General features: G+C 41.2%; 1 protein-coding gene across 4 annotated transcripts in view; it reads left to right on the top strand.

Annotated features, from left to right (window-relative positions):
* The window catches only part of LIN54 (lin-54 DREAM MuvB core complex component), a 39,982-nt gene that overhangs the window by 6,056 nt on the left and 7,357 nt on the right, over window positions 1-26,569 (top strand). For 2 of the 4 annotated variants that reach the window (XM_036382061.2, XM_036382062.1), the window contains exons 2-9: window positions 9,712-10,445; window positions 16,006-16,126; window positions 18,723-18,868; window positions 20,339-20,494; window positions 22,748-22,964; window positions 23,664-23,737; window positions 23,912-24,109; window positions 25,876-25,967. In XM_036382061.2, coding sequence (XP_036237954.1) covers window positions 9,747-10,445; window positions 16,006-16,126; window positions 18,723-18,868; window positions 20,339-20,494; window positions 22,748-22,964; window positions 23,664-23,737; window positions 23,912-24,109; window positions 25,876-25,967 — 1,703 coding nt within the window. In that variant the 5' untranslated portion in view covers window positions 9,712-9,746. Of the gene's footprint in view, window positions 1-1,051; window positions 1,089-9,711; window positions 10,446-16,005; window positions 16,127-18,722; window positions 18,869-20,338; window positions 20,495-22,747; window positions 22,965-23,663; window positions 23,738-23,911; window positions 24,110-25,875; window positions 25,968-26,569 lie in introns of those variants that run through there. The other 2 variants (XM_054514627.1, XM_036382063.2) reach the window with 2 other exon arrangements.

Genomic DNA, 26,569 nt, shown 5'->3' on the forward strand with positions numbered 1-26,569 from the left:
TGACACAAAGCTGTTAGGGTGTGTGTCCTGAGCTGGATTGTGGGAGAATTTACAGAGTGACAGCCTCTGGTTCAGGTGTGTCCAGCTCTTTGTGGGTGTGTGGTGCTGTTCACTGTGCAGTGATGAACTAGGGCAGCTGAGTCACACAGAGAACCTGCCAGGCTGCAGGTCAGCTCCAGTGTCCTGTCATATGTTAATCACTGTTCATCTCCAGTCCTCAAAATTATGAACTGACAAAAGCTGTCAAAGAAAAGAAAAAGGCAAAAGCTTCTTTTTGTATACACAAATTGGTTTTAGATATAATAAAGAGATCTTGCTGAATAAAAAAAAGCCAAGCAACTTTTTCCATGGAAAAAATACAGTTATGGCTTTGCATACTGTTGTTCCTTCACTTAGGAATTCTGAGAAGGAGATGAACATTCCGGATCTGTATCAACTCAGACAGTGTAGTGGTGACTTGTCCAACAAGTGGTTGAGCGTGTCTGGCATGAAAATCAAATTTGGAAGGGTATCCTGTAAGGACAGATTTGGGGCTTTTCTCAAGGTCTGCTGCTTGTTTAGGTTGGGTATTAGGAAAGGGTTCCTCCCCCAGAGAGTGATGGGGCACTGGAATAGACTTCCCAGTGAGCAGCATGGAGAGTGCATCCAAAGAACTCTTCTTCCTAACTGGCCTTGGCATGTTGTGTGGAATAAAGCTTCTCCAGGGATAGAGTGAGATACAGTGTTGAAATCTTGCCGTGCCACTTTCAGCATATTGAAACCAAGGCTGTAAGAGATACAGTGTAGTCCTAGTCACTGAAATGTTTCTTTCTGCCTAGTCCTGTCTGTAAGTTTTTGGGGGTTGTTGAAGTGCTTATCCAAAGCAGCTGGTTTTCTTAGCTACAGCTAATGAAACTTATGAGTTTGTGTTTCAGAAGCTCTTCAACTTGTTATGTTACAACACGTGAGACTTCAGAGATCTGAGCAGCCTGCATTTGAAGTGACCCACGTGGTATTGGAGCAGGGATGAAGATGTCACAGAAATTCCTGTTTCTCCTGTTGAATTGATCTCAACTCAAAATCTTAATGTGGAATTTAATTCCACAAAGGTCAGTCAGCTATTGCACAGTCGTAGTTCTTTAAGTAAGTTTTCCCAAAAGGAATAAAGAGGTGCTTTATCTAGAGACTGAAGTGGGAAGGAGGTGTTAATAGTGGTTTTTTTGAACGAGGGGATCTGAATTCAGTCCTGGTTTCCTGCAGGTGAGCTATTTATCTTCAGCTCAGCCCTTCTGCAAATGAATATATTCTTGTGGAGTGTTGACATGTTTAAAGCTGGTAGAACTGCTGAGATTGCAGCTAGAAGCATGTTTTCCTGCAAATCACTGCAAAGTAACTGTTCAGGCTATCTGTATTTTTGTTTTAATGCTCTACTTGAGTCAAAAAATGAAGAAAGCCACCCTAGATAAGTTTAAAAAGCAGTAGTGGCCATAGCAGCTTTCACTGCTGTTCATATCTTGACAGCACTACCTTTAAAGCATGGCACTTTTTTATCTTAAGGCTTTCCTCTGGTTTTCATCTCTGTGGTGTTCTAACTTTGAAAAGGATTGTGATTGCATAAGACACATAAGGAATTGAGCTTTTAGGACAGAATTTTCTGTGCCATTTTAGCATATTTTTTTGAAATTAAATACTTCACTGACATCGGTGTCATGTGGGGGAGGGGTGTTTCAGTTAGAATGGACTTCAGGTATTGTACCTAACTGGGCAGTGCTAGTGTAGTGTAGGTGAGATGCACTTGGACCATCATTGTGCTTCCCAGCCAGAAGTCTCAGTAAATCTGGTAGTTTACGATTCTGTTGTGATGAACTCTTGTTCATAAATACAGCTCTAAAATGTACTCTTGCTGAAATTGCTGGCAGCAGGCCAGATCTTGAGGGTGTGCAATGTGATAACACCTGCTAAAAGTCTGTGGGGAACTCGATATCAAGCCTATGGTGGTAGTTTTCGCACTTGTTGTTTAGAGTGTTCTTGGTGTGATATTGCTGTGTCTTCTGAATTCTTCTGTAGCCTCACATTCAGGGGGTGTCTGGAGTTTAGAAAGCAAGACCTTTATTTCAAGCTGTATATAGAAGACAAAAATCTGCTTTTTTTGGGCCTAGTGATAAGTACTCCTCGCATTTCAGGTTTGCTTGGTTTTTGGTTTTTTATCAGTCAAGCTAAGTTCACTACATGTTTATTCAATGTAACTTTAGATTCATAATGCCTTACTATTGACCTACTAAACATGGCAAAAAATGAAATTGCTTGAAGTTATTTTAAGGTTTTCTACTTTTAATCTCACCCCAAAGTTTGTATGGAACATAAGATTAGAAGCACTTGATTAAATGTAAAGGGCCCTAGAATCCACAAACCCAGAATTTGGATTGTTCGCTGTAGTGAACACCTTGAGAACGTATTTAGTGGTCGTAGCACCTGTGCAGTTCTGTGTTTCAGCTTTTGTGCTATGGCATGTTTTGAAGATGACTAAAACTGCCATGCAAACCAAGGGAAAGGTGAAGGGGAATGTTCTTATTTCTAGTTTCTATTTTATTTTTAGTTTGCCTAAAGATCTGCTTGAAAGTAGAACATTGTTTCCCATTACAGAAGGCAATCTGAACTGCTTTGAAGTATTCTGCTGCATGGAATGTTATTTCCAGTACTTTCCTGGAAAGTTGCTGTGAGTGAGGTGTGTGGTAAACAAGCAGCAAGTGTTTAAGACTTTAACTAATGACTCTGAGTGAGTGCTTGGGGTTTTGTTGTGTTTTGTTCAGTAATACTGCTCAGTACCTCTCAACAGCTGGAATGTTCTTCCTTAATAATCTTCTTTTGTAATAGGTAGTACCTTTGGGCAATGTAGTATTTCCTTGTGATGGAAAGGGAGTTGTCCAATCCAGAACTAGATATCCCAGTGTTTTGAAAAGCTAGTTTTCTAGGAAGCAATGCACTCACTTGTACATGTAACATAATTCAACCATTTGCAATTTGTATGACATGCTGCTTTTATTGAAAACTTAGTTAAAGCTTTTGTCCTTTTTCTTTTCACTTTCCATTTTGCCTGAAAGGCTCTGACTCATGGGGATTTTTGGTTATGTACTCTTTCTAAGGTCCTTGGTAGTTTAATTGTAAAAATTGCTTTTGTACTTGGTGTATAATTGAATTTCTGTGGTAGCATGCTGAGATTCCTTCTATGTGAGAAATAGTTTTGATGTGAAGAAAACAGCTATAGGTCACAAAATAGCTGAGTCTTAAAGTATATTTGTAGCAGCTGTTGTGGTGAAGGAAGAAGATGCAGTTGTGTAAAACTTGTCTGTTTTGAAGACAGTAAGACGAATATTTTTGAAAACCTTTTTTTTTTCTTTACAGCATGTCTGCAAAGAACATTATCTTTTTCTTCCTCTGTGTATTGGGTTTTTTGGGCAGGACTGGCTGCTCATTTTGTTTTAAGTGTCCTTGTCGATATTTTGTAGTATTATCTGTTAATTATAGCGGCATGGAGAGCTTAGTAACTGTTCCATGGTTGAATAATTGCAACATGCTTTTATTTCGCTCCATCCCAAAAGCTGGAAGATTAGGAAGAGGAAGAAGAGTGGGTGAATGAATTGCTACTGCAATACAGTGTTTCCACTGGATTGTACTTAAATTGTTGCAGCTTCCAACTGCTCACAGAATCAGGGAATGGTTGGGGTTGGGAGGGACCTCTGGAGATCATTTAGTCTAAGAGAACCTAGGGCAGGCTGCATGTTTGTGTCTAGGTGGGTTTCTGCAGAGAAGGGCACTCTGCAGCCTCCCAGTGCAGCAGTTCTAGATAGTGACCCCACTATTCCTGACTCACCCCAGGACACCATTGGCCTTCTTGACCAGAGGGGCACACTCTGCTGGCTTGCATGGAACTTCTCCCCTGGAACTCCTGGGTCTTCCTCCGCAGAGCTGCTTTCCAGCAGGTCAGCCCCCAGCCTCTACTGGTGTGTGGGATTATTCCTCACCAGGTGTAGGACCCTGCACTTACTCTCGATGAATTTCATTAGGTTCCCCTCTGTCCAAGTCTCACTGAATTGTAGCACAACCTCTTGGTGTATTAGCCACACCTCCCAGTTTTGAATCATCCACAAACTTGCTGAGGATGCACTCTGTCCCTTCATCCAGATCATTTAACAAGTTCAGCAGGAGCAGACCCAGTACTGACCCCTTGGAGAACACTGCTGGCTACACACCTCCAACCAGAGACTGCTCCAGATCACAGCCCTTGGCTTCCCTCTTCTGACACCTTTAGTTTAAAACCCTCCTCACCATCCAGACAAGCCTTTGAATGAAGATCTCTTTCTTTTCTCTGTCAGATGGACCCCCAGTCCCTCACAGACCAGGTTTCTGAAGTGTCTCCCATGGTCTGAGCTCCCAAACCCCTGCTGGTGGTAGAGGGGGTACCCGGGGCTGCCTTAGCTCCAGCATCTTCCCTGCTGTGATGGGTGTTTCCTCTTCAGTCTGCAGAGCAGTGAAGCAGTTTGGCAGGGGCACCTCAGCCTCTGGGAGAAGCCTCTTCCTCCTGCCAGTCCTTGCTGTTGGAAGCCTCCATTCTTCAGCATTATTTCCCCTGTCCCTTCTGGGTGTGATGGCGGGGGAGTTTTTGGCTCTTTGGCTGTGGGCTGTGCTTGGAACCAGCCATCCAACCTCTTTCCTACCACCTGCTGCAGGAGATCCAACACCTGGGCACACCTTTTGCAGATAGGTCTGCTACCTGTCCCTGCCCTGGCAGAAAGGGCTGGGCACTGGCACTTGAGGGCTGGGCATTTCAAATTGCTTAATCTCTAAGTATTAAGGTCCCAAAAAATCGCATTTCTTCAGCTCAGCAGCCTTCAAGAGTTTAAATATCTGCCAGGATTGGAGAGAGCAGATAAGCAGAAGCTGAAAAATTTGAAAAGCAACTAAAATGTGGTTGGCAGCATGTCATGCTTCTCACTTATATCATCAAGGATCCCTTCTGTATTTCCCTTTTCCTCATGTTCTTGCCTTAGTTCTAATGAATGGACTTAGGAACGAAATATATTGTGTTTTTAAACCTTTGCTAGTTAAGGTTTAAATAGGCCAATTTTATGAATGCAACCATGTAATGTGGGATTTTTGAGTTTTAATATCCTCACATGTGAGCCATAGCCTGCTGGAGGTCCTCTGCTGCACCTTGATCGGAAAAAGAAGAGATGGTTCTGGCACATGTTTTCATTAGAATCCACTGTACTTGCAGTGAACAATTATTTGTTAGGTTGTCCACTCTTACTTTTCTGCCATTCATCTGACTCAGGTTTTCAGCCTCATTTTCCCCTTTCTTGAGGGCATTGTTCAAGAATGTTCTTTGTTCATACTTCATTGTTCTTCTTCATACTTCTGTTTTAAGGGGTTTTGCATGGTTTTAGCTCAGAAATTACAAATATTTTCTCTTGCTGGCTCTTAAGGGTGCTACTCTCAAGTGTATCTGTCCCAGCTTTAAAGAAGTGCTAACAGATACTGCTGTATCTGGCAATGATACTTAGTTTCACTTAGCATTTTCCTACTGGTCCCAAGAGAATCCCTGCTGCTTCAGGGGTACATTAGATGTATCACATTTATGAGGCTTTTGATTTTGGGTGCTGTGGGTTTGTTTTGTACTTCAAGAGGTGTTCATTTAAAAGCTTTTACTGATTTGGTTTCCTTATTTTCTGGTGAAAGTGACACTTGGGAATTTGGTTGAAAAATGAGCATTGCCAGGTCTGGCCAGTGTTCCTAGATCTGTCAGGTTATACCAGAGTGCTCCCATGGCTGAACATCACCAGGCCAGCAGCCACAAGTGGTGATGAGTGCCTTGGACCTCTGCTCTGTTGTCATGGCCTTGCTAACGTGCATCACCTTCCCAGGAGTTGGTGTAAAGCTGGTCTCAGCAGCCTTGTTTCTGTATAATCTGAATTTATAAGCGTGTGTTTTGCTTGCAGTACATACATAGCCTTGCTGGTGGTTTTGTAACCTGTCACCCAACTCAAACTGCTCATGGTTGCAGGCAGGAAGGTTGGCTGTTCTTAGTGAAATGGAGATGTTTCTGCATGTAATAAAATGCAGTTATTGTAAAGTACAAGACATTTTTATGTCTTGCATTTTATTTACTTCTTTGTAGATCACTGTGCTTAATTATATTGATTTTTTAATTTTCCCTGTTTAGTGTGGCTGTTCTGGTATTTTATCAACAAAGGTGTTGATATGATTGATCTCAATACTTTTAACAGAGTTTCTTAAAGATTTTGCTGTGACATGCTAGTGATGGAGAAAAAAGATCAAAATTCACAGATGCCTGTCAGACACCATTCTGTATTTTTGCCTACAATCCTGATCTTCTTTATCCTCTTCCTTACAAATCCTCTTTATCCTTTACACCATCATATATATATATTTCTTCCTGAATATCAAGAACAGCAATCTGTTTTATGAGTAAGATGATCACAGGTGGTTTGTTCAACCTGAGAGTTTGTTCCTCTCCTTCTCCTTACTGTTCCTCTGCCTTCTCCTTACTTTTCAGAGTTGCTGGTCCAGGACTTTGCTGACAGTATGCTTTAGTCTCTAACTTTTTTTGTAAGGTGTTTGGCTAGTTGGGTGTTCTGAGCTAGCTGTGTTTACAAATCTTCATTATATGAATTTTTCAGTGAACTTTTATTTAATTGTATGGCCTTTTTTTTTTTTTGCTAAAATTATCTGTTTAGTAATCTGAACCTAGTATATTTGCTGGGTTTCCTAGTCTGAAGCTTAAACACTTGCTTAGTCTAGATTGGTTTTTTCCTTCAGGCTTTGAGAAAACACATAGTGATGCATGTTTTCAAGGGGTTGTAGTTAGAGCTTGTGCATTATTCAGTATTCAAAACATAGCTGCTGAAGTGAAGGAAACTTTCAAGGGTTTAAATAGTTAAAACTATTTGCTACCCTTTCTTGACAATCTCAAGGCTGTTAGGATCTTAAAAGAGGTTGGCACGTTTTTACTGTTGGTAATCGCTTTAGTAGGGGAGCTGGAAAAAGGGAAACTGTATAAAAGCATTAGTAAAAAATAAACAGCTGAACTGTTGAGAAATCCTGGCTAGATACCAAGAAATAAAAATCTGCAGGGATGTTGAAGTTGCCTTTGACAGCAGCCCTATAGCCAGGATGAAATTTTCAATGTTGCCTATCAAGTATCTATTCCAGTCATGTCCAACCTGCAGTAAAGAAATGGAGCCAGTGGGTTGTGTTATGGTTCTTCTTTGCTGTTGTTGAGCACACTAGCCTGAATACAATAATGGAAGCTAAGTTTAAAATTACCTGATAATTGCAAAATCTTCCTATGTGATTGTCATAAGTTGTTCATACAGTAACTGTGAGTAATGTGTCTTTCCTTTTCACTTCTCAGTTTCTGATTCCAGACTAGATGTAATGTATTTCTTTTTCTTCTGCATTCTGACTTGCAGTGGTTCGTGTGGACTCAAAATGCTGTTTAAAAGCCTGACTCCATGTATTTTAATATAATTATGCTTTCAGCTAGATATAGGTATTTAATAAGCACTTACCACTTTGTAACATAACCAAATGGTAAGGATAAAGAATGCACGTAACTGATGAACTATAAAACTACTTAGATTATATTTAAGTATTTTATGATCATACTGTTAAAAGATGCTAAGAATGACCTTTCTTCTTGGGAAAAACATGTACAAATGGAAACCAAAAGCAAATTATTTAAAACTACTTATAATTACAGAGTGAGGTGGTTTTCCCACTGTCTGATTTAGATTATTCTCTCCTTTTCAAACTTGGAGGCAATCATTAAAGGATTGTGCTTGACTATTGGAGTCTTAACTTCTGGAGCTAAGCCCGATGTGCATATCAGTATAGAACAGGATGATGCTTTGGTTTGAGGTTTATTTTTTTGTGTGTCTGAAATAGTTTGAAGTTTTACTATCTGAGCCACAAGCCTTTGCAAGTTGCTGAGGTGACAGTCAAGTGACACAGCTCAGAAGACCTAGTGACCTTAACATATGCTGTCTTCACAAACAGTCTACTTGTGAGTAATCATCTATGCAGTTAACCTATTTGACTTTAAGGCAGCTATATGATACTATTGCTAATGTGTCCCTCAGAGTTGGCTGTTTTGTCTAGGGCTGCTTACCAGGGCTGGCATCACTGTGCAGGCATTACTGGGGGACAAATGCTTTCCACAGGAGGTATTTCTGGCAGTGACATCAGATAACTTTGTATCTTTAAATGCCTGCCCGTAAGTGAGCCGTGAGTTTGACTGTCAGTGCAGTTCTTTCAGAGCTCAGGCTTCTTGAGTGTCAGGGCAGCTTGGTCTGGCTGGCACTCTGAGGTGAGGGGGGTCAGTGGCACCCTTGGCAATCAGGGGGGCTGGGACTGCTCCAGCATGGTCTCTGGAGCTTGGCATGGAAACTGTGTAATTCTAGCAGGGCTTTTTCCCCCAGTCCTTCCACTTGTGGGTGAAATGCAGCTGTTCTGTAGTTAGCTGCTCTACAAAACGGGCCCACAACAACTCCAGAGGAAATAATGTCACCCCCGCATTTGGTCAATGTTTTCACTGGCACGCTTCCTCATGAATTAGTATTAAAACTCAACTCTGCTTTCCCTAGCAAGTAGGAAACAGAATTTGCAAGGGTTTTATCCCCTTGAGCTTATAATTAGTACTCAGGAGCATGTAGGCCGACCCACATGGTATGTTCACCCATCCGAGGCCCAAGTGTGCTCCTGGGGTCAGCAAGTGCAGAAAATGCCTTATGGAGCTGATCTGTTTTCAGACTCTTCACACTGATACAGCTTCAGGGGAATGGTCCAGTGTGGCCATTTCCAGCAATGTCTGTAAGGTTTCTCAGCAGGAAATAACTCGGGCTTTGCATCTCACTGCAGGGGTTTGTTTAATATATAATTTGGGTGCTCTTAAAAAATTCCTTTTATTTTTCATATGGTGTGTTATTTGTTTTGTGTTTAGAACACCTTTCAAATCAATGATGAATTTGTGTGTTATATTTTCTGGTGAATATTGAAGTAAAAAAATTACTGAGCTCTTTTCAAAGCCAGCATCAAGGGATTATCTCTTCATCTTGTGAGTGACAGGGCTTTGGCTTGATCCTGTGATAGGTGGCTGTTGATTGACCTTTTGGGGTTGTTTAAGTCCATCACTAAACAGTCATTTGTTTTTCTGAGATTTCCAAAATAAGAATTTGGCAAGAATGTTACGTCTGGTATGGATAACAAGTGTCTTGAGCAAGATAACCTGGTAATCAATGTTGGCATGTATGAAAATCTGTTTCATCTACAAATCTGCATCATGATCTATTAGATTTTTTTAAGCTGTTTAACTCTTGCTTTATACTTCAGTGAGTTTAGCGTCTGTGCCCGTATTTTCAGAGGGGAAACACTGCTTCTTTGTGTATTATGGTGTGAAGAGTGGACTGGCAATGCCTTTATTTTACTTCACCGAATGATATAGTAAAGGTTTTCTATAAGTTATTACAGAGACTAAATTCAGCTTGGTGTGTTACATTTTGATGACAGGTTTTTTTCCCATGATAACCCTCCTGTGCATGCACAATACTTTCAGTCAGAAAAAATTTGACTGCATTTTCTTCTTTGATAATATTATTCATAAAACTTGGAAAATATGTGTTTTCTGGAAGCCAATAACTTTTTTAAATATTGCAGTACCTGCTCCGGCCATTGCTGCCACAGCTTCTAAAATGGAGGTGGTTTCAGCAGAAGTGAACAGCTTGCTCCCTGAGGAAATCATGGACACCGGCATAACTCTGGTGGAGGACGACAGCATCGAGGCTGTTATCGTGTCGTCGCCCATGGGAGGAGAGTCCATTCCCATGGAAACAGAACTGGAAGAAATAGTGAACATAAGCACCACCAGCGACTCCTCAGCCACGACCACAGCCACAGTCACCACGGAATCGGTTCCTGCACCCAGCAGCCACTCGGGAGATGCAGCACTGACCACCACAACAACCCCAAGCCCTGATGTGAATGCAGCTGTAAAGCCTGCCTTTCCAGGTGGCCTCCATAAACTTGGTGCTCAGACCCCTGTCACTATCTCAGCTAATCAGATTATTCTGAACAAGGCCACTGATATTAAAATAGGCAGTCAGAGTATTAAGCCGGACGGGCAAAAGCTGATTGTAACAACTTTGGGCAAGTCCGGCCAGCCTATTGTTTTAGCATTACCCCACAGCCAGCTCCCGCAGTCACAGAAGGCCGTGTCCCAAGCCCAGGCTGGAGACTCCAAGGTACAAGGCCAGCAGATCAAAGTTGTCATTGGAGGTCGGTCGGAAGTGAAACCTGTTGTGGGTGTCTCAGCTTTGACGCAGGGGAGTCAGCTGATAAACACTGCGGCCCAGCCCTCTGTCTTGCAGTCCCAGCAAGTAAAAACAGTACAGGTAAAATGAGTTATGCTGATGAAACATCTTCAAACCAGTTCTGTTGCTGCAATTGTTGTCTGTTTCCTGCACTGATTGACACACTATTGCTTTCAACCTTTGCATTCTTTGTATTTAAAAAATACAATGCTGCTCTTAGCCCATGCTTTCATCTGTGGATGCGTTTGCCATTTTATGCTGTTTGCCTCTAGCTACTGTCTAGAAACATAGGGTTTGCCTCAGAGAAAGTGAACTATTCAGTAGATTGAAGATAATTTTCTCATTGTTTTAATTTTATAAAAATAAATTCTACATACTTTCAGGAAGTCTGAATTCAACTTTATATGCCTGTTGTTGTTTATTCAAAGTATACACTCCTTTATGGAAGAGTAGCTTCTGCCTATTACATTCAGTTTGTTTAAATAAATTCTCTGAAAAAACTTCTAGCATCTGAAAAAGAACAGAAGGGTGTATCTTGTCTGCCTCAAATCTAGTTATCTAAAGCTGAACATTCAAGGTTTTGTTCCCAGTCTCTGGCATGGATCTTGAGATATTTGAAACCACAGAGAATCTGCTTGGATCTGAAAATGTGTTGAAAAGACTTGGGTTATGACCCAAAGGGTCTGATTCTCATCTGTTATGTGTCAGAACTAAATGTGAGTGACTTCCTTCTTCCTTTCTGCAGTGAGGCAGAAATAAGACTTCTTAAAGTGAAGGACAAGTAGAGCTCAATGCAGGGGATGATGGAAAAATATTTATTTTACTGTCTAAATAAAATGAGAAATTAAACTCTTAAGTATGCTATTAAAATAATCGGCTGCACATAAAAATGACAAAGTTTAAAGAACTTTATTAGCCAAATGTTCCTTGATTAGTGTTTCATGGCAGGTGAATAAGATCAATTCTGAATATTTTCTTTAAACTTGCAGATGATTCCTTCACCAATTTCTACTTCTTTTTGTTGCTACATCATACCTGGAAACATATTTAATAATGACCATTTGAAACATAAATGATTGTCACTACAGTTTTCAAGAAAGTCTCTGCTCTTTAGTCATCATAGAAACATTTAAAAGTGGATCAGTTCCTGTTATTTGGCTTCATTATTCACTGCCAAGTGACAGGTACAGGAAACTGGGGAGAACAACTTAGCTGTGATGTGGTTTTTCCTTGCATGAGATGATTTGTGCTGTCAGTGACTGAAATCAGTGGCTTGGCCATCGAGCCCTTCAATTTGCCATTGGGAATTCTTACACATTCCTTAGCAGAAGCTCTTGCTAATGGACTTGCATCTGTTTTTAAATCTAGTTAATTGCAGTTTGGGAAATTTGTTTTGTTGTGGTTTCTTTTTGTTAAGCCATTGGTTCTCTTTGCAAAACAGATTGAATTGTTAGCACTTGACATTCCTTTTTTCCCACAAGGAGAGGAGGAAGTAGAAATGAAAAGCAAGAAGACAAGGTTAGCACCCGATATTGCAGGGGAAATGATTGCATTAGCACTTCATAGGCAGTGCTTTTCCCTGTAGAAAATTTCTGAAGTATCAGAGTGACATATGAGGCTGGGTGAGAAGGGATTCTGGCTCTGCTCTACCCTGAATGACAGGGGAGGTTACCCGCACCTCGAGTCCCTGTCTTAGAAAATGAAGTGATTCTTTTACCCCATCACCCTGAACGAGCCCCTTAATCTTTCAGTGAGTGGAAAAGGAGGCTGTGAATGCCTCCCTGACTCCCTGTGGATCTCCTGTAATTTATCTCTTGTGAATCAGCTATTTCAGATGGAGGGCAGCACAAGACTGACTTGGTGCTGGGAATGAACTGGTGCAGAATAGATGACAAAGAGCTCTTATCAGTTCTTGTGGTCACTACCATAAAGGCTTTCTATATGGTTAGAGAAACTCAATTGCCTTGACATCTAATCTAATCTTGTAATCTAATTGTGATAATTGAAGTCTCAGCACCTGAGGCATAATTGGTAGAGTTCAGGAAAATATTTCTTGGAATTTGACTCCTTCTCTGCTTACAGTTCTGGATGTATGAGACTGTGAGGTGTTAATTGTGGCAGGGCCTTTGGCCTCATCCATACCCAGAGGTTAATTACTGTCCTTATAGCAGCTCATCCTGATTTAGCTGAAACTAGTGCCACAAAAGTGTGGAAAAAAACTGCTGGGCAAGTACATCTTTCAGCCTGTGGCTCCTGCCTGCCTACAGCCATAAAAGTGGTGGTGTGCCTGCTGCTCTGCTGCTTTAGTCCAGGTTTATGAAGCAGGAGTTTGGCCTTACACGTGACTCTGAGCCAGATGTCCAGCCATATCACCATGGCTCTGTTAAGTCTGCCCTGTGCTTGTTTTGTGTGGTAACTGGCTCTGGTTTTAACAGTGTCCATAGCATTGTTGCTACCATGGCAGGGCAGCTGCTAAGCCATCGTTGTGGCTTTATTTCATCTTTGAAAAGGGACCTTGTGCACTCCATAATCTCAAACTCCCATTCCTAGCTCAGTTTCTTCATCTCTGAAGTGAAGGTGTTCTTTTCTATTTCTAGAGTCCCTGATTTTTCATGCTATGCCAAATATAAATGACATAGAGAGTGGGTACATGGACAGGCTCCCAACAGGTCATCTAGGGAGTGGATTTATTGCTCCTTTGTGGTAGCTGACTGTGGATATCCAGCACTAAATGTGAGGTATGAGTGTGCCTGTATGAATAGAACAGAGTCTGAAAACAAAGTCCAGCTGTATGAACTTGCTAGTTCATCTTTAGTGAAGAGTGTTTAGGAAGACAGAACTTGACCCTTGAAGTCAAGTTGCCTGCAGGGAAATCTCTTGACTTCTGTAGGGGAAGGAAGGTTGGTGTGTGCTCCTAAGTATAACATTGCTACAGAAGAGCTTGTTGCTCCAGGGAATGTATTTGCAGTCTAACTCAAAGTAACTTGCAGAGGGCATGCTTAGCTTACATAGGCAGGGGGATAATGCCAAGCTCCTTGTGATCAGCACAGGCAATGGCAGAGTGCCTCAGAGAACTTGTCCATTCTGAAGTATCAAAGGGACATCTTGATTATTTCCTCTGGCTTCTCCAGTCTTTACTGAAATGGGCACTGAGTTTCCCAGTGGTGGAAGAAGCTTCTCCCTGGTGGCTGGGGTTATCCAGTGCCATAAACCTCAGAAATGCTTGCTTGGCAGCAGGTAGGGCAAGGAGGGCTGGTTCTCATTTATAACCAACCACATTTATCTTCTTGCAGTTTCCTAAGCCCTGAGGAGATTCACTTGTTTATTAGACCTCCCTCTTTGTAGACAAACAATTCACCTAAAAAGCAGGGGAAAATTTATTTGAGGAGCACACTGCAAGTCGAGTATGAGGGAAGCAGGGCTACTTGTGTTGACCTGTTATTTTAGGATTTTAAAGTTGTTTTTTTTTCTGAAATACTTCGTATTAATGGTCAGTAGTATTTTACACCCATTCATGTAAGTCATTTAAGCACATTTATTGACTGTTACTGGGAAACAACTGCTGTTCTCCAGAGCTGGCTGTTCCTGCTGACTGCTCATCATGTTCTGAGCCAGACTTAGCTCTCACTTCAGAGAAAAAGCAATAGCTATTGAGTTGCAATAATACCTTACAGCAAGGTAAGATTAATTTAAAACAGAAATCTCAAATCAAGTAGTTGAAAGGTGTAGAATTGATGAGAAATTAAAGCATGTCCAAGCTGAGAAAAAAAGTTATGGATAAAATGCCTGCTCATCTATCAGCTGTGTTTGTGCTAAGGTAATTGAATCCTTGAAATTTAAAAATGGCTTTGAGTTAAATTTGTGAGCAGGGCTACGAATTAAGTTTCCTTCTTCAAACAACTTATGTTTGAAAGTTTTAGTTAATGTATTTCCAAAAAGAACAGGTTTATTTCTCCTCTGTTTCATTTTAGCACCTTGACAATTGTATATCACCCATCAAGCACCTACTGTGCCTGAGAAGCAGCATATTTGTTCTGAGATGGAGCTTTCCTCTGAGGAGCACTTGTAGTGTAACTGTGGAGCAGCACATGGCTTCCTTTAAATAAGATCCATTCTCTGGTGGTGCCTGGTGTCAGAGCTGCTCCTTGCTGGCTTCCCTGGCCAGGTGTAGCTCGGGCACACAGAGGTGCCCTTGGCTTTCCACAGCAGCCTGGAGGGCTCCAATGCCATAGCAGAGGGAGCTGCAGCTTCCCTGGCTGTGCCATGGCTGTGCTGCTGGGAGCTGGGGCAGCCTCACGTGTGCCTTTTGTGGAGCAGCTGAGGAATTTGTTATGTGCTGCCGAATACTTTGCATGTTTTTGCCTTATGTAGTTGTAAAAAAAGGTGTTTTCAGGCATCAAATTCTATATATAGGATTTTGTGGAGGAAACCATAACTTCCAGCCTACTCAATTGCTTCATCTGAGCATTTGTAACTGTCTCAGGCTGTCAGAAGTAGCTGTCAGCTCTGTATCTTTGCACATCAGGCACATTTCTGATTTGGCTGCTTGAGTAAGAAAGGTGTCTCTGTGCCCTTGAGAGATGGCTCCCCACATGGATGTTAATGTGGTGCCTCTCTGATATTGCTGGAGTTGAAGGCTGGTGCCTATGGGATGTGGTGGAGGAGAAGCAGGATGTGCCTCACCTGTGGGGTGGGCAGGTGCAAGGGCTTCAGTAAATGTGAGCACACAGCCTTCCTCACATAGACTCAGGCCACATCCACAGGCAGCCCCTGCAGTCAGCAGGTTAAAAGTCTTTGGAAAAAGTCAGCCTCTAAATTGAACTATGCACTAGCTGGATGTCAATGTATAAAAACTGTTGGAATAACTGCAACTGGTAGTTAACTTCTCTCAGTGTGGAAGGGGAGAAAAATCTTCTTTAAAACTTTTAAGACTATATACTCCTGGTTACGAGGATTTCAAGCTGAAGTGATCTGTTATTGAATTGCTGTACATGTTCTTGGTCCAGCTGTGTTTCAGGAGACTGGATTGCAATATGAAAATAGATCCCCTTGTACCTGGAGGTAGCCAACTGATTTGTTCTTGGCTAGTGAGTACTCAGAACTTTCAGGCACTGATGATCCATGTGCTTTTGGGGAACTGTTGCAGAAAACATTTTCCCCATTTGCAAAACAAGTGTGCTGCTTTGTCAAAATGGTCAAGAGACGTTTCAGAGCAGTAGTGGTCATATTTAAATCCCTGGGGACAAGTTTTGTCCTGGTTGGCTGAAAGGGAAGTGACTTCATTTAAAGCTTTGAATACTGAGAGTTGTGCATTTAATTTTGACATTTTTATGTAGACCAACCACACATAAGAAATAATTTCAGCATCTTGAAGATGAGATGTTTGCACAGAGAGCTGTCTTCTGAAAAAGTTGAGAGGGATTTGGCTATCCTACTTTGGTAGCTGGCATTCTGAAGTGTCCAGGATAATCTCCTAGTTTTTTCCATAAGGAGAAGTGGAGATGAAATGAAAGATAGACAGTTATTCTTCTAATTATGTGTGCAAGTATTGCCCTTTTTATTTTTTAATGTACTTAACAATACAATAATTTAGATCCAAAATGCTCAAATTACTTTAGATCTTTTTTCCTCCATCTTTTAGATTGCGAAGAAGACTCGAACCCCAACTTCTGGCCCGGTGATCACCAAGCTGATATTTGCAAAACCAATCAATAGCAAAGCTGTCACAGGGCAGACCACTCAAGTGTCACCAGTCATTGCAGGTTGTACTACTTTGACTTGTTTTGCTTTGCCATTTTTTAAAGGCTTTTCAAAGAAATGGTAATTGTCAAAATTCTTCTGTCTCAACATTTTTACTGTAGTTTCTGTCAAAGTACCTCAAGCAATTGAAAAAAAAATCAGAAAACTTTTTTGCTAGAAGCAGATAAATGCAGTTGTTGGTACCTTTATACTCAATTAGAATAATCTTGGTAATTGCAGAGTTGCTTTTACTGCAAAGTACTTCATGGATTTTGGGGAGGAGAAAAAAAATACCCCAGTGCCACAGAAAAGATTACTTGACGAAGAGAAAGTATTTTCAGAAACATTTTATAAATACACAGGGGGAAAGGGAGACACATGCTTTTGTATTACTTTAATCTGCTTATAGTTGGACTTAAATGTAATACATGCAATTAACAGAAAAAAATGTTTGAATGAAGAAAGTGAAGAAAGCTGTGTTGTTTTTGTTAAGTTGCTCACCTACTTCAAAAATCACCACTGCAGAAGTGTCTAGGAAAGTAATTAAGGCAAATAACAAATGCTCTTTCCCTTTAGAAAACAACTCTATATATCCTTATAAAAAATAAAAGTCCAACTGACCACAGAACAACAGCAAAAGCACCAACAAAATGAAAGAAAAAAACACAGTGTAATACCTTGTTTATAATGACAGTGTATGTTGCTAAACATCTTAAGCATCTAATTTTATCTGAAAAAGGCAAATGTAGGAAGCTGGATTCATCATTAGAGCTATGAAGGATGTCTAACTGCCTACAGATTTATCAGTCTAAGTAGGCCTAAAATCTCTCCCAGGTATTTTTCACAAATTTGTTAAGTCTTTACAGCACTGGGACTTGAGCTGGTTTTAAAAAAGATGCAACTGTCTCTGGTATTCAGATCACTGAGAGATGCCAGCGAATGGCACAGAGCTGGAACATAATCTTTTTCTTGAATTGGCAGGCTGCCTGCGGCCTGACATGTGTTCCAGGTGAAAGAGGAATTCCCCATCCCACTCCCCAGTTTGTCCCCTTTCTCAAATTCCCTACCAAATATATAGACCTGTAAGAAGATTGCTATGCTTATAAATACTTGAGTTGTTTGTGTGTTTAAAAAAAACAATCCAAACAAACAAAAAGCCCGACCCAAAAACATTAAAAATGACTTGCAGTTTTTAAATCAGTACTTTGAAAAATCACCTGTGCCTGAGCCTTCACTAAAACTATCACTGGGACGTAAAGTTGCTTCATTAATTGAGAGGGAAATCTTTATATATTGGTTTTTCCTTCACCATTCCAAACAGCCAGCACAGCTTGCCAGCTTTGAGAGACTGGCATCACTTTAGAGAAGGTGTAACATTTGTGTTTGTGTTTTGATTTTTTTATGCATGTTTTCACGAATCTGATAAATATTTTTAATTGCCTAGAAATTCCTGCAAGCTGAGGTGGAAGTTGTAACCTGGAAAGACTTGTCAGTATAAGCTACCAGATTCTCTTTGGAAGCTGATGCTAAGGAGGAGATGTAGTGAGAAGAGGAAAGCTGTCACCAAGAAAATAACTCAAAGGATTGAAACCTCTAGATGTTTTTTTTCCCCACTGCTTTAGCAGCTGCTGGCAACTATCTGTGCTGTTAATTAGACTGCACAAAAGTGGTTATTTTAGAGTACACAGACTGCAGAGGAAATCAGCTTGCCATGAGGATAGTGCTTTTTCTTGTTACTTCCAGTTGACTTTAATTGTTATGCCACCAGTTGATTTTGGATGGAAAAGTTATGCTGGTATTTGTTTGTTTCTTATTTTTATAAATGTAGTACAAGAGAATGGGTGACAGAAGCTATGACAGAAATGAGTCTGAACCAAAGTGAAGCAGAGGAAAGCTCAGTGGTCAAGCATTCTTTGGAAAGAAACTTAGAAAGGATGGAAAAAAAAATCTGGGAGTTTTCAATATTCCTGAAACTGATGTCATGATATGGAGCTACTGTTTTTGATGTTTACTCTTCTTTGGCATTGTAAAAACAGAGAGAGTTTATGACACACACATGAAAACATGGGTGGTAGTGTGACTAAAAATTGTTAGGCAGTGAAAGAGGCAACCACCAACAGAGAAAAGAAAAAAACCCTCAGAGCTGATTGTAGACAGACCAAACATCTTTTTCTTGGTCACTGTAACCCAGCTGGTGTTTGGTGGCTGAGGTTTCAAAGGAAGTAGTCCCCCCCACCATGGATGCTCAGTTTCTCTGGGCATTGGCAGCAGCCCAGGGCTTTCCCAGGAAGCTGCCAGCTGTGTGTGGTGCAGGTGTATTGGAGAGCTCTGCTCCTCAGGATGCTGTCCTGGCTGTCAACAATTGTCAGCTGAATGGCACAGAAAGCTCAATGTCCATTTTGGCTCTTTTTTTAAGCCTGAGCAAGCTGTCTTTTTGTTTGTAGTAACAGCAATTTTCTTCTTTGTTGCTAAATCTAACTTAGTGTGCCAGTGTCCTTCCTGTCAGGTCGTACACTCTCAGAAGTAGAGATAAATTGCACAAATGGCAGGGAAAACTTTGCTTTAAAAGTGACTGTGACCAGGGATAACTGGAGCTGATGGTATCTTCATTGTTTATAGGTAGGGTTTTTTCACAGTCTGCTCCAGGGACACCACCAAAGACAATAACCATCTCAGAGAGTGGAGTCATTGGATCATCTTTGAGTACAACAACACAACAGACACCGAATAAAATAGCTATCTCACCACTCAAATCCCCCAATAAGGTAAGGACCTGTTCTGGCTGCAGCCTTCTATCCCTCCTGCACAGTGGTCTGAATGGAGCTCTCTGTGTCTATGCTACAAGTTGTTTATTATTACTCCAGACATAATAAACATGTCTCCAGAGTCCATAAAAATATCTCCAGAGTCTCCATTTTGCATCACAATGCTCTGTGGTAATGCCCTAATTTAGATTTTTTTTTCAACTGGCTCCCTTATTATGGTTTTAAGCAGATATGCATTACTGCATAGTTCCCCATTCCTGCCATTTTTTGCCATTCCCTAAGCATTGATTCTGAGAGCAGCTGTTCCCTCTTAGTCAAGCACTCAGACTATTTTTAATGCCTTCATAAAACATCAACAGGCTGTTCAAGAGGAGACCTCAATAATATTAATAGGTCAGCACTTATTAACCATTCCTGCTACTGCACAGGCAATTTAGTCTTCCCAGATCACTTGTGAGGTAAATGAAATTTGCAGTGGTCCTTGCACAGAGCTGGAGATTGGCACAGGTCAAGGTGACACTTGTGTTTCAGATTTGATAATTGTCTTGAGAAGAGGAATATTGCTGAAGAAAGGGAGATAGAGGGACAAGATGTACAGTGCAGGCCAACTAAAATATCATGAATAGTAAGCAAATTAAGAATAAAAAATTATTTTAGTTTGGCTATGCTTTAGTGTTGTAATGTTATACAGGTGCAGTAAAAGACTTGTGTTTGACAATTATTAGTAAGAGAAACAACATAAAGAAGTTAATTTTTATTCTAAAGCTACTTTTTTAACTAGGAGTGAGTGTGAAAAGACTCTTTAGGGTTACATCTTGAATTTACTGTTGATAAGCAATTCTAAGTATCTGGTTTTTCTTAAAACATAAGGAAGTTCAGAACAAAAAGTAGAAAACCAGCCTTGGAAGGGGTGTGGTTATATAGAGTGTTTATAAACACTGCACTCTGCAGAAATGTGGTCAGAAGACTGGATCTCTGGGAAACTGCAGTGTAGATTTGAAAGTACTGATGTTCTTATACTTTGAATCAGTAGTGTGAGGTGAGAATTTTCTTTCCAACAGCTTTTCTTTGAAATTCCTATTTATGATGAAATCGTCATTGAACCAAATAGAATGCCTTTATTTAGAAGATCCCTCTTGACAATGCTCAGGCTTTAATGGGATAATTTCCTTTAAAAAAACCCAACAAAACAAATGGAAAGACAACCCCTTACTCCCACCTGGATGCTGTGCTAGATTTCTGCAGGAGCCAGTTGGTGCTGGACACCAGTGATGCCTTCAAGTTCCTCAGGGCTCTGTTTGCTGTTGTCACAGCCGGACCCGTGTGAGTTGTGGTTAAATGCAGGCCCCCTGTTCACAGAAAGAGCTCTGTTCTGGTAGAGAGCTGTGCTGTCCTGAGGAGGGGAATGTGTATGTTCAGGGTCCTGTATCCTGCCCAGAGGTTTAAACTGCTTTTTGTTTTGCCAAGCAGCTAACAGTGGTGTCAGTGGCCTCCCAGCCTCCCAGCTCCCCCCAGAAGACGGTGGGCGTCCCACTGAATGTAGCGTTAGGACAGCAGATCCTCACAGTGCAGCAGTCAGCACCCTCCTCCCCTGGGAAGGCCATAGTCAACCACACAACCACCCAGGTACAGACTGACTTTCCTTTGTCTTCTGCTGTGTCTGTGTCATTGCTTGCTGGGAACTGCAGTGTTGGACCACGGCTTGGCAGCCGTCTGTCTGCCGGTGTTCTTGGGATGGTGTTTGCTTAGGAACTGGCAGAAGTAATGCCCCAAGGAGTGTATAAATACTTCTTCAGTTGAGGGGTGCAAACCAGTGCAAGCCCATACAATCTGTGCTGTTAGAAAGTAGCTTTCCATCCTGGAAAGCCCCACTTGGTGCAAATTCTTGTTTCTGTGTACTGAATCTCCCAAGTCACGTGAAGAACTCTGTGACACGAGGAGGAGTTCTTTGGGTGGTTCTCTCTCTTCTGCCAGTGTTTCTATTGCCACTGCCTAGGGCTGCTTTCCAGGTATTTCTGAGGTTTGCAGCAGTGGAGTTCACATTCCTGCTGTAGAGGTCTGGGCTGAAACCTACAGAACCAGAAATTATTTATTTCCTATGTCTCATTTCTAGAAAAATGGGCTTTTCCATAATAGCTTTTATAAATGATTTTGCATTAATTAATCACAACACAAAACTGACCTTTCTTATAAATGACAGTTTTTGCTCTTTACCTCTTTTGTGATCTTAGGTAAATCTTTTTCTATCACAATATCTGTACTGTTGTTGTGGTAAACATGAAGGAATGTGTATGGGTGCAAATATATCCAGAGTATGGATATAGCTGGGAGTGGACACACATGTACAGCATGAGACCAGACAGACAGATTTTCCCAGTCTTATCTTACTGATACAGGAAATAATTGGAAAGCTGATATGGGATTATGGACACCACAGAGATTTGAACTGGTTTTTTCTCCAGGGAGAACTCTCTTCTGAAATAATTGTTAAAAGGTTAAGTCTCTCTACTGCAAGCACCCTAAGTGAGAAAATGGAGATGTCTGTGGGAGTTCTGTTGCAAAGCTATCTCACAGAACACAAGTGCTTCACTGGGCTCAAGAACATGCCTTTAGAAGAACTGTCCCTTGAATTTTACAATTTTCCCAGTTGTCCTTGGATAGCAGCTGCTCTTTTGTGTGCTAGAGAGAACTGGTCTCCCTTTGACAATGTCTGTGACCATACTTGCACATAGTGCTTATTTTGATGCTCTGGCTTGTTAAGGTATAAAATGTCTTAAGAAAAATCAAAAATCCCAAGAAAACATCTTTTAGAAGAGCAGGGTTGTTTTTCTAGTAAAATGTGTGCAAATTGAGATTTCATTCATGTAGTTGCTGAAAGCTGGGCAAGTGGGAAAATGTTCTCATAAGAATTCACATCATATTTACAACCAAGTGTAATACTTAAACTTGATGTCAAGGACAATATGTTTTATACTAATAGTAAAAGATACTGAGAATAAAAAGCTGAGCTCTAAAAAAAAGTTAAATGGAAGGAGAAAAAGGAAGAAATCAAGGTTTGAGGTTGAGCAAGTCTGGGAAAAGAGGCTGTTATCAAACCAGTAGACTTATGAATGTGTATAAATGAAATAAAACTTTCTTGTTATTAGTTTTTAGTTTGAGAAGAGTTGGAAAGATGAACTTTTGCAAATTTCTGGTATACTGATACTCCAGCTGCAAGGTAGCACAGGTCTGCTGAGCTCCCTTTCTTTCAGCATTTTGCCTTTTTTCTTAAGGAATTTGTTTTGCTACTCCTCATTGTTCTTGCTTCTTTCATTTCTCAGCTTGTATTCTTTCTGATGTCCATCAGTTATGGATTTTGTTCCCTTTTCCTCACAAGGGTTGCACAGTGATTTCTGTGGATTAATTACAAATTTTCTTAACAGGAATCTGTACACACGCAGATAAATTATGATGCAGTCCAGACAAACTGTTCTGCAAGTTCTTACCATGTGTTTTTAATAGTAGGAATATTTCTATATTTGGTTGTTTGATTGTGGAGGACAAATTGAGCCATGTTCTCTGTAGTCACTGGAAATAGTTTTGGCAGATGTTGTATCTTGTGAAGTGGCCTGAGTCACCCTACTCATGTAAATACTAGTTTACTCTGGTGTTTGGTGTAGAGCATTGAAAATGAAACTGAGTTTTCTCTGAGATGTTGAGAGGCATTTAATCTCTTTGCATCTGTTCTACTTTTGAAAGCAAAAAGAGGGTAACTGTCTTCCCTCTGAAGGGTATGAATGGTATGCTAGAGTTGCTCACGAACAAATTGAGAAATAAACATATTGATGTTCTTTCTGTCTTTGTACAAGTAACTTTGTGCTGTCTGTGTTGGCTTAACAGGCTGTGAAATCAGCAGTGCAGACCATTACTGTAGGAGGAGTGGGTACGTCTCAATTTAAGACAATTATTCCCTTGGCAACTGCACCCAATGTTCAGCAGATTCAGGTACCTGGAAGCAAGTTCCATTATGTCAGACTCGTTACTGCCACAACAGCCAGTAGTTCAACACAATCTGCCAGTCAAAATCCCAGTACGAATACTCAGCCTCTGCAACAGGGTAAGTGCTGCTGGGGACATTGTCTGAAGCCTCTGTTGGGTTTTTCTTTCATGTTTGTTCTGTAACAATTAAAATGAATACATAACAGAGATCTGTGAAGACTGCCAGATGTACTTGGTTTTATGGTAAGACTTCCATAAATTCCATATTCTGCCGCTACCTCTGGTCTGTATGTGAAAATGCTCCTTTGTGTCAAATTGCTCTGTAGTTGGGCCTGAATCCTGGGGGCATTTTAGGTTGCTTTTCCCTAGTTGAGCAGATTTATGGGTGGTTCATGGCCTCTTCCATCTCCTCTATATGAAGAGCATGAAGGCAGGACACCGCACAAGCATATTGTCAGAACTCCTGTAACATGAAGATCCTTCCATGTAAATTGCTTTAGAAGTGTCAGGTGTTTTTTTTGCTGGTTTCTGTCCATGCTTTCCAGAGGGGTGATGGAATAAAAGATTTCAAAGGGAAAAGGGATGTAAGGAAAATCCAGTGTCCAGAGGTGGTCTGAACCCTGACTGGTTTTTTAATCCATTGCTGTGAAATGTGTGCCAAAGACCTGTTTACAAAGGTGTTGTCTAGACCCAAGTGTTGCATGCTATGAGTTACAGTGCTAAGTACCTCTGTGTTATGCACATGTGAAAGTCTGAAGGGCTGAACTATGGATTTGGAGTGACTAACACACATTCCTGTGATGTTTCTTGACCCCAGCAAAGCCCGTGGTGGTGAACGCGACCCCCGTGCGTATGTCAGTTCCCATAGTGCCAGCACAGACTGTGAAACAGGTGAGTTGGCTTTAAGTCATGTAATAGTCCTGACCTGGTTTGGCTGCACAGGAAAAAAGTCTGCTTCCAGCTCTGTAAAGAACTGTTCTACTAATCAAAGTGTGTTCTGAATGACTGAAACACTGATTTCATAAAGATTGAAAGATTCACTGATTTCAGCTCTTTTCTCTCCAGGTGGTGCCCAAACCAATCAACTCAACTTCTCAAATAGTCACTACCAGTCAGCCCCAACAAAGACTTATCATGCCAGCCACTCCACTGCCACAGATCCAGCCCAACCTCACCAACCTCCCCCCAGGCACTGTGCTGGCACCAGCCCCTGGCACAGGAAATGTTGGCTATGCAGTCCTTCCAGCTCAGTATGTCACACAGGTATGGCCTTTCCCAGAGATGGTTATGCAAATGTTGCTCTTGTGGAATATTCTACCTTTCTCTTAAAGGTTTCTGCTCTGTGACAGCCACCTGACACTGAGGCAACAGTTTCTGTTAGGGATCCTTGGCAGAATGATGATGGCACTTTAATTACAGTCATGGTTGCAATTAAAGCTTTGTTTTCTCAAAGGAGTTTTTATTAGCATAATAGCACAGCATTTCTGTCAGCAGAATCAGTGTAGTGCGATTTTGAGTGGTGGAGTACAGAATTTGGAATGCCAACTCACTCGAATCACCTAGATCTCAACTTGGAATTTCTAATCACCTAGACCCTGCATATTGGGTCAGATCTTGATACACAGTTTGCTTCATCACTTTAGCAATCATAACCTAGACTTGAAAATCATATGAAAGACTACAAGTCACTTGGTCCTCAGAGGAAGCAGATGTCAGTGGAGGTGACCCTGGCCACTGGTGGTCACAGGGCTCAGTGTCCAGCAGCAATCCCAGTCCAAGTTCATCACTTAGGACTTGGAACACCTTGATTTTATAACTCCTCTGTGTGCTGTTACACTTCCCTGTTCCCTGACAGTCACCACCACCTGGTTGTCTGGGTGCCTGAGACTTCCATGGCCAGTAAGGAGCAGAGTAATTGGCCTGGCACCCAGGAATCCTGAGACCTGCAGTGAGGGGAAGAAGAAATCCTATTGGTTTGTCTGCTTGGTTCACAGGACCTTCAGGGCCTGATGATGAGGAGAAAGGGAGCATACATGTGACCTGCTTGGTCACAGAGAATGGCTGTCTTCGTTATAAAATGGTGTTAGTTAATGCTAAGCGCATTGCCAGGGGTCAGAAGCAGCTGGTACCAGTCACTCCAACTGAGGCCTAGGGATTAGTTTTTTGCTCTTTGCCAGGATCTGACCAGGATGAAAAGAGAATAAATGAAATGTTCTGCTGAAGGCTGAAGTTTGTAGAAACAAAGACTCTGATCGCTCCTGGCATTACTGGTACCAGACTGGTTTGTTTGCCTTTTGGTTTTGTCACAGTTGCAGTTTGACCCTGAATATTGTTATTGTGTCCTTCCAGTCTAGTTCTCCAAATTTTACTTGAAACTAGCATCCGTGGGACCTCTCCTCTGAGGTTTGTGTTCCAGTCACAACTTGTCCCCGTTTGCCTGGCCCCAGCAGGTCTATATCTTGCCACATGCCAATATGTCCCCAAAACCTGTCCCAGCAGGAGCAAACGGCTGCTTCTAGGTAATGCTAAAGAAGGTAGCCCAGAGCAGTGTTGTTTGGCAGGTTCTTATGAGATTTTGGTTTCTTAATGTAAAAAGTAAATGGTGGGTTCAGGTATGCAGAGGAGCTGGAATGCAAATCATTTTGCTTATTTTCATAGTAAGTGGCTTGTATATAAAGGAAGCTACTAACTTGTGCAGGAAGTGATTCTGCTCTATTAGGGTGAAAATGAGCATGTTTTTAGGAACAGGAGTTGTTTGTGGTGTGAACATTTCTGTGTGTTAACCCTGTCATCTGTATGAATCTAGACACTGTAATAGACAACAACAAATACAGTCAAAAATAGTATTTTTATGCTAAGTATGGAGGCAGGAAGTTGCCACCTGGTCCAAGTTCTATAAGTGTCTAAAAATGTTCTTAGAAGCAAGTTATTTTTGTAGCAATATCTGGAAAGCTAATTTAAATACTAGCAACACATCCTCTTGTTTATAATTTCTTTCATGTCAGGCATTAACCTTTTTGTTTTGTTAGCTCCAACAGTCATCCTATGTATCCATAGCAAGCAACACTGGCTTCACAGGGACATCCAGTGTCCAGTCCCAGGCACGGCTGCCATTCAATGGGTAAGAATTCTGAAAAAAAAAATCCCAAAACCTCTAGAATAGGCTGCTTGAATAAGCATGAGGTCTTGGAGTTTGGTTTGGGGAATTCTCAAGTCTGCTGTGTGTGATTATTACCTCTGACTGAAGGGTGTGGATCTCTCTGACATTTGAGCCAGTCTCTTGATCAAAGCTGTGCTTTCCTTTCTGTTTTTTGAATTCATGTAGCAGGAAGTTGACCTGAAAGCTCCCTGTTGCTCTTGTTTTTTTATTTGCAACAGCACCTGTGAGCTACAGGCCTCAACTATTTCTCAACATTGCTGCAAAGAGGTTCTGGACAATATATAAGCTAGGTGCTTAACACATGCAGAAATTCAGCCAAACAGCAAAATGGATCGCGATAGGAGGCTTTGGGTTTTTTCAGTCTTGCATTTTTCCTTTAAGGACGAGAATAACAGCTAACATATATTATTTTCCCTTTGCCAATCCAGCAGACTTAGCTGTTCTGCACAGTCCTTTTGTGTTACTGTTTGCTGGAAATTGTGAACATGAAGTTGCTTTTTGTTGCTGCAACCTCAACTGATGCAAACTAATCCCAAATCCAGATGCAGCTATTCAAATGAACG

The sequence above is a fragment of the Molothrus ater genome, chromosome 4 (assembly GCF_012460135.2).
Source record: "Molothrus ater isolate BHLD 08-10-18 breed brown headed cowbird chromosome 4, BPBGC_Mater_1.1, whole genome shotgun sequence".
Lineage (NCBI taxonomy): Eukaryota > Metazoa > Chordata > Aves > Passeriformes > Icteridae > Molothrus > Molothrus ater.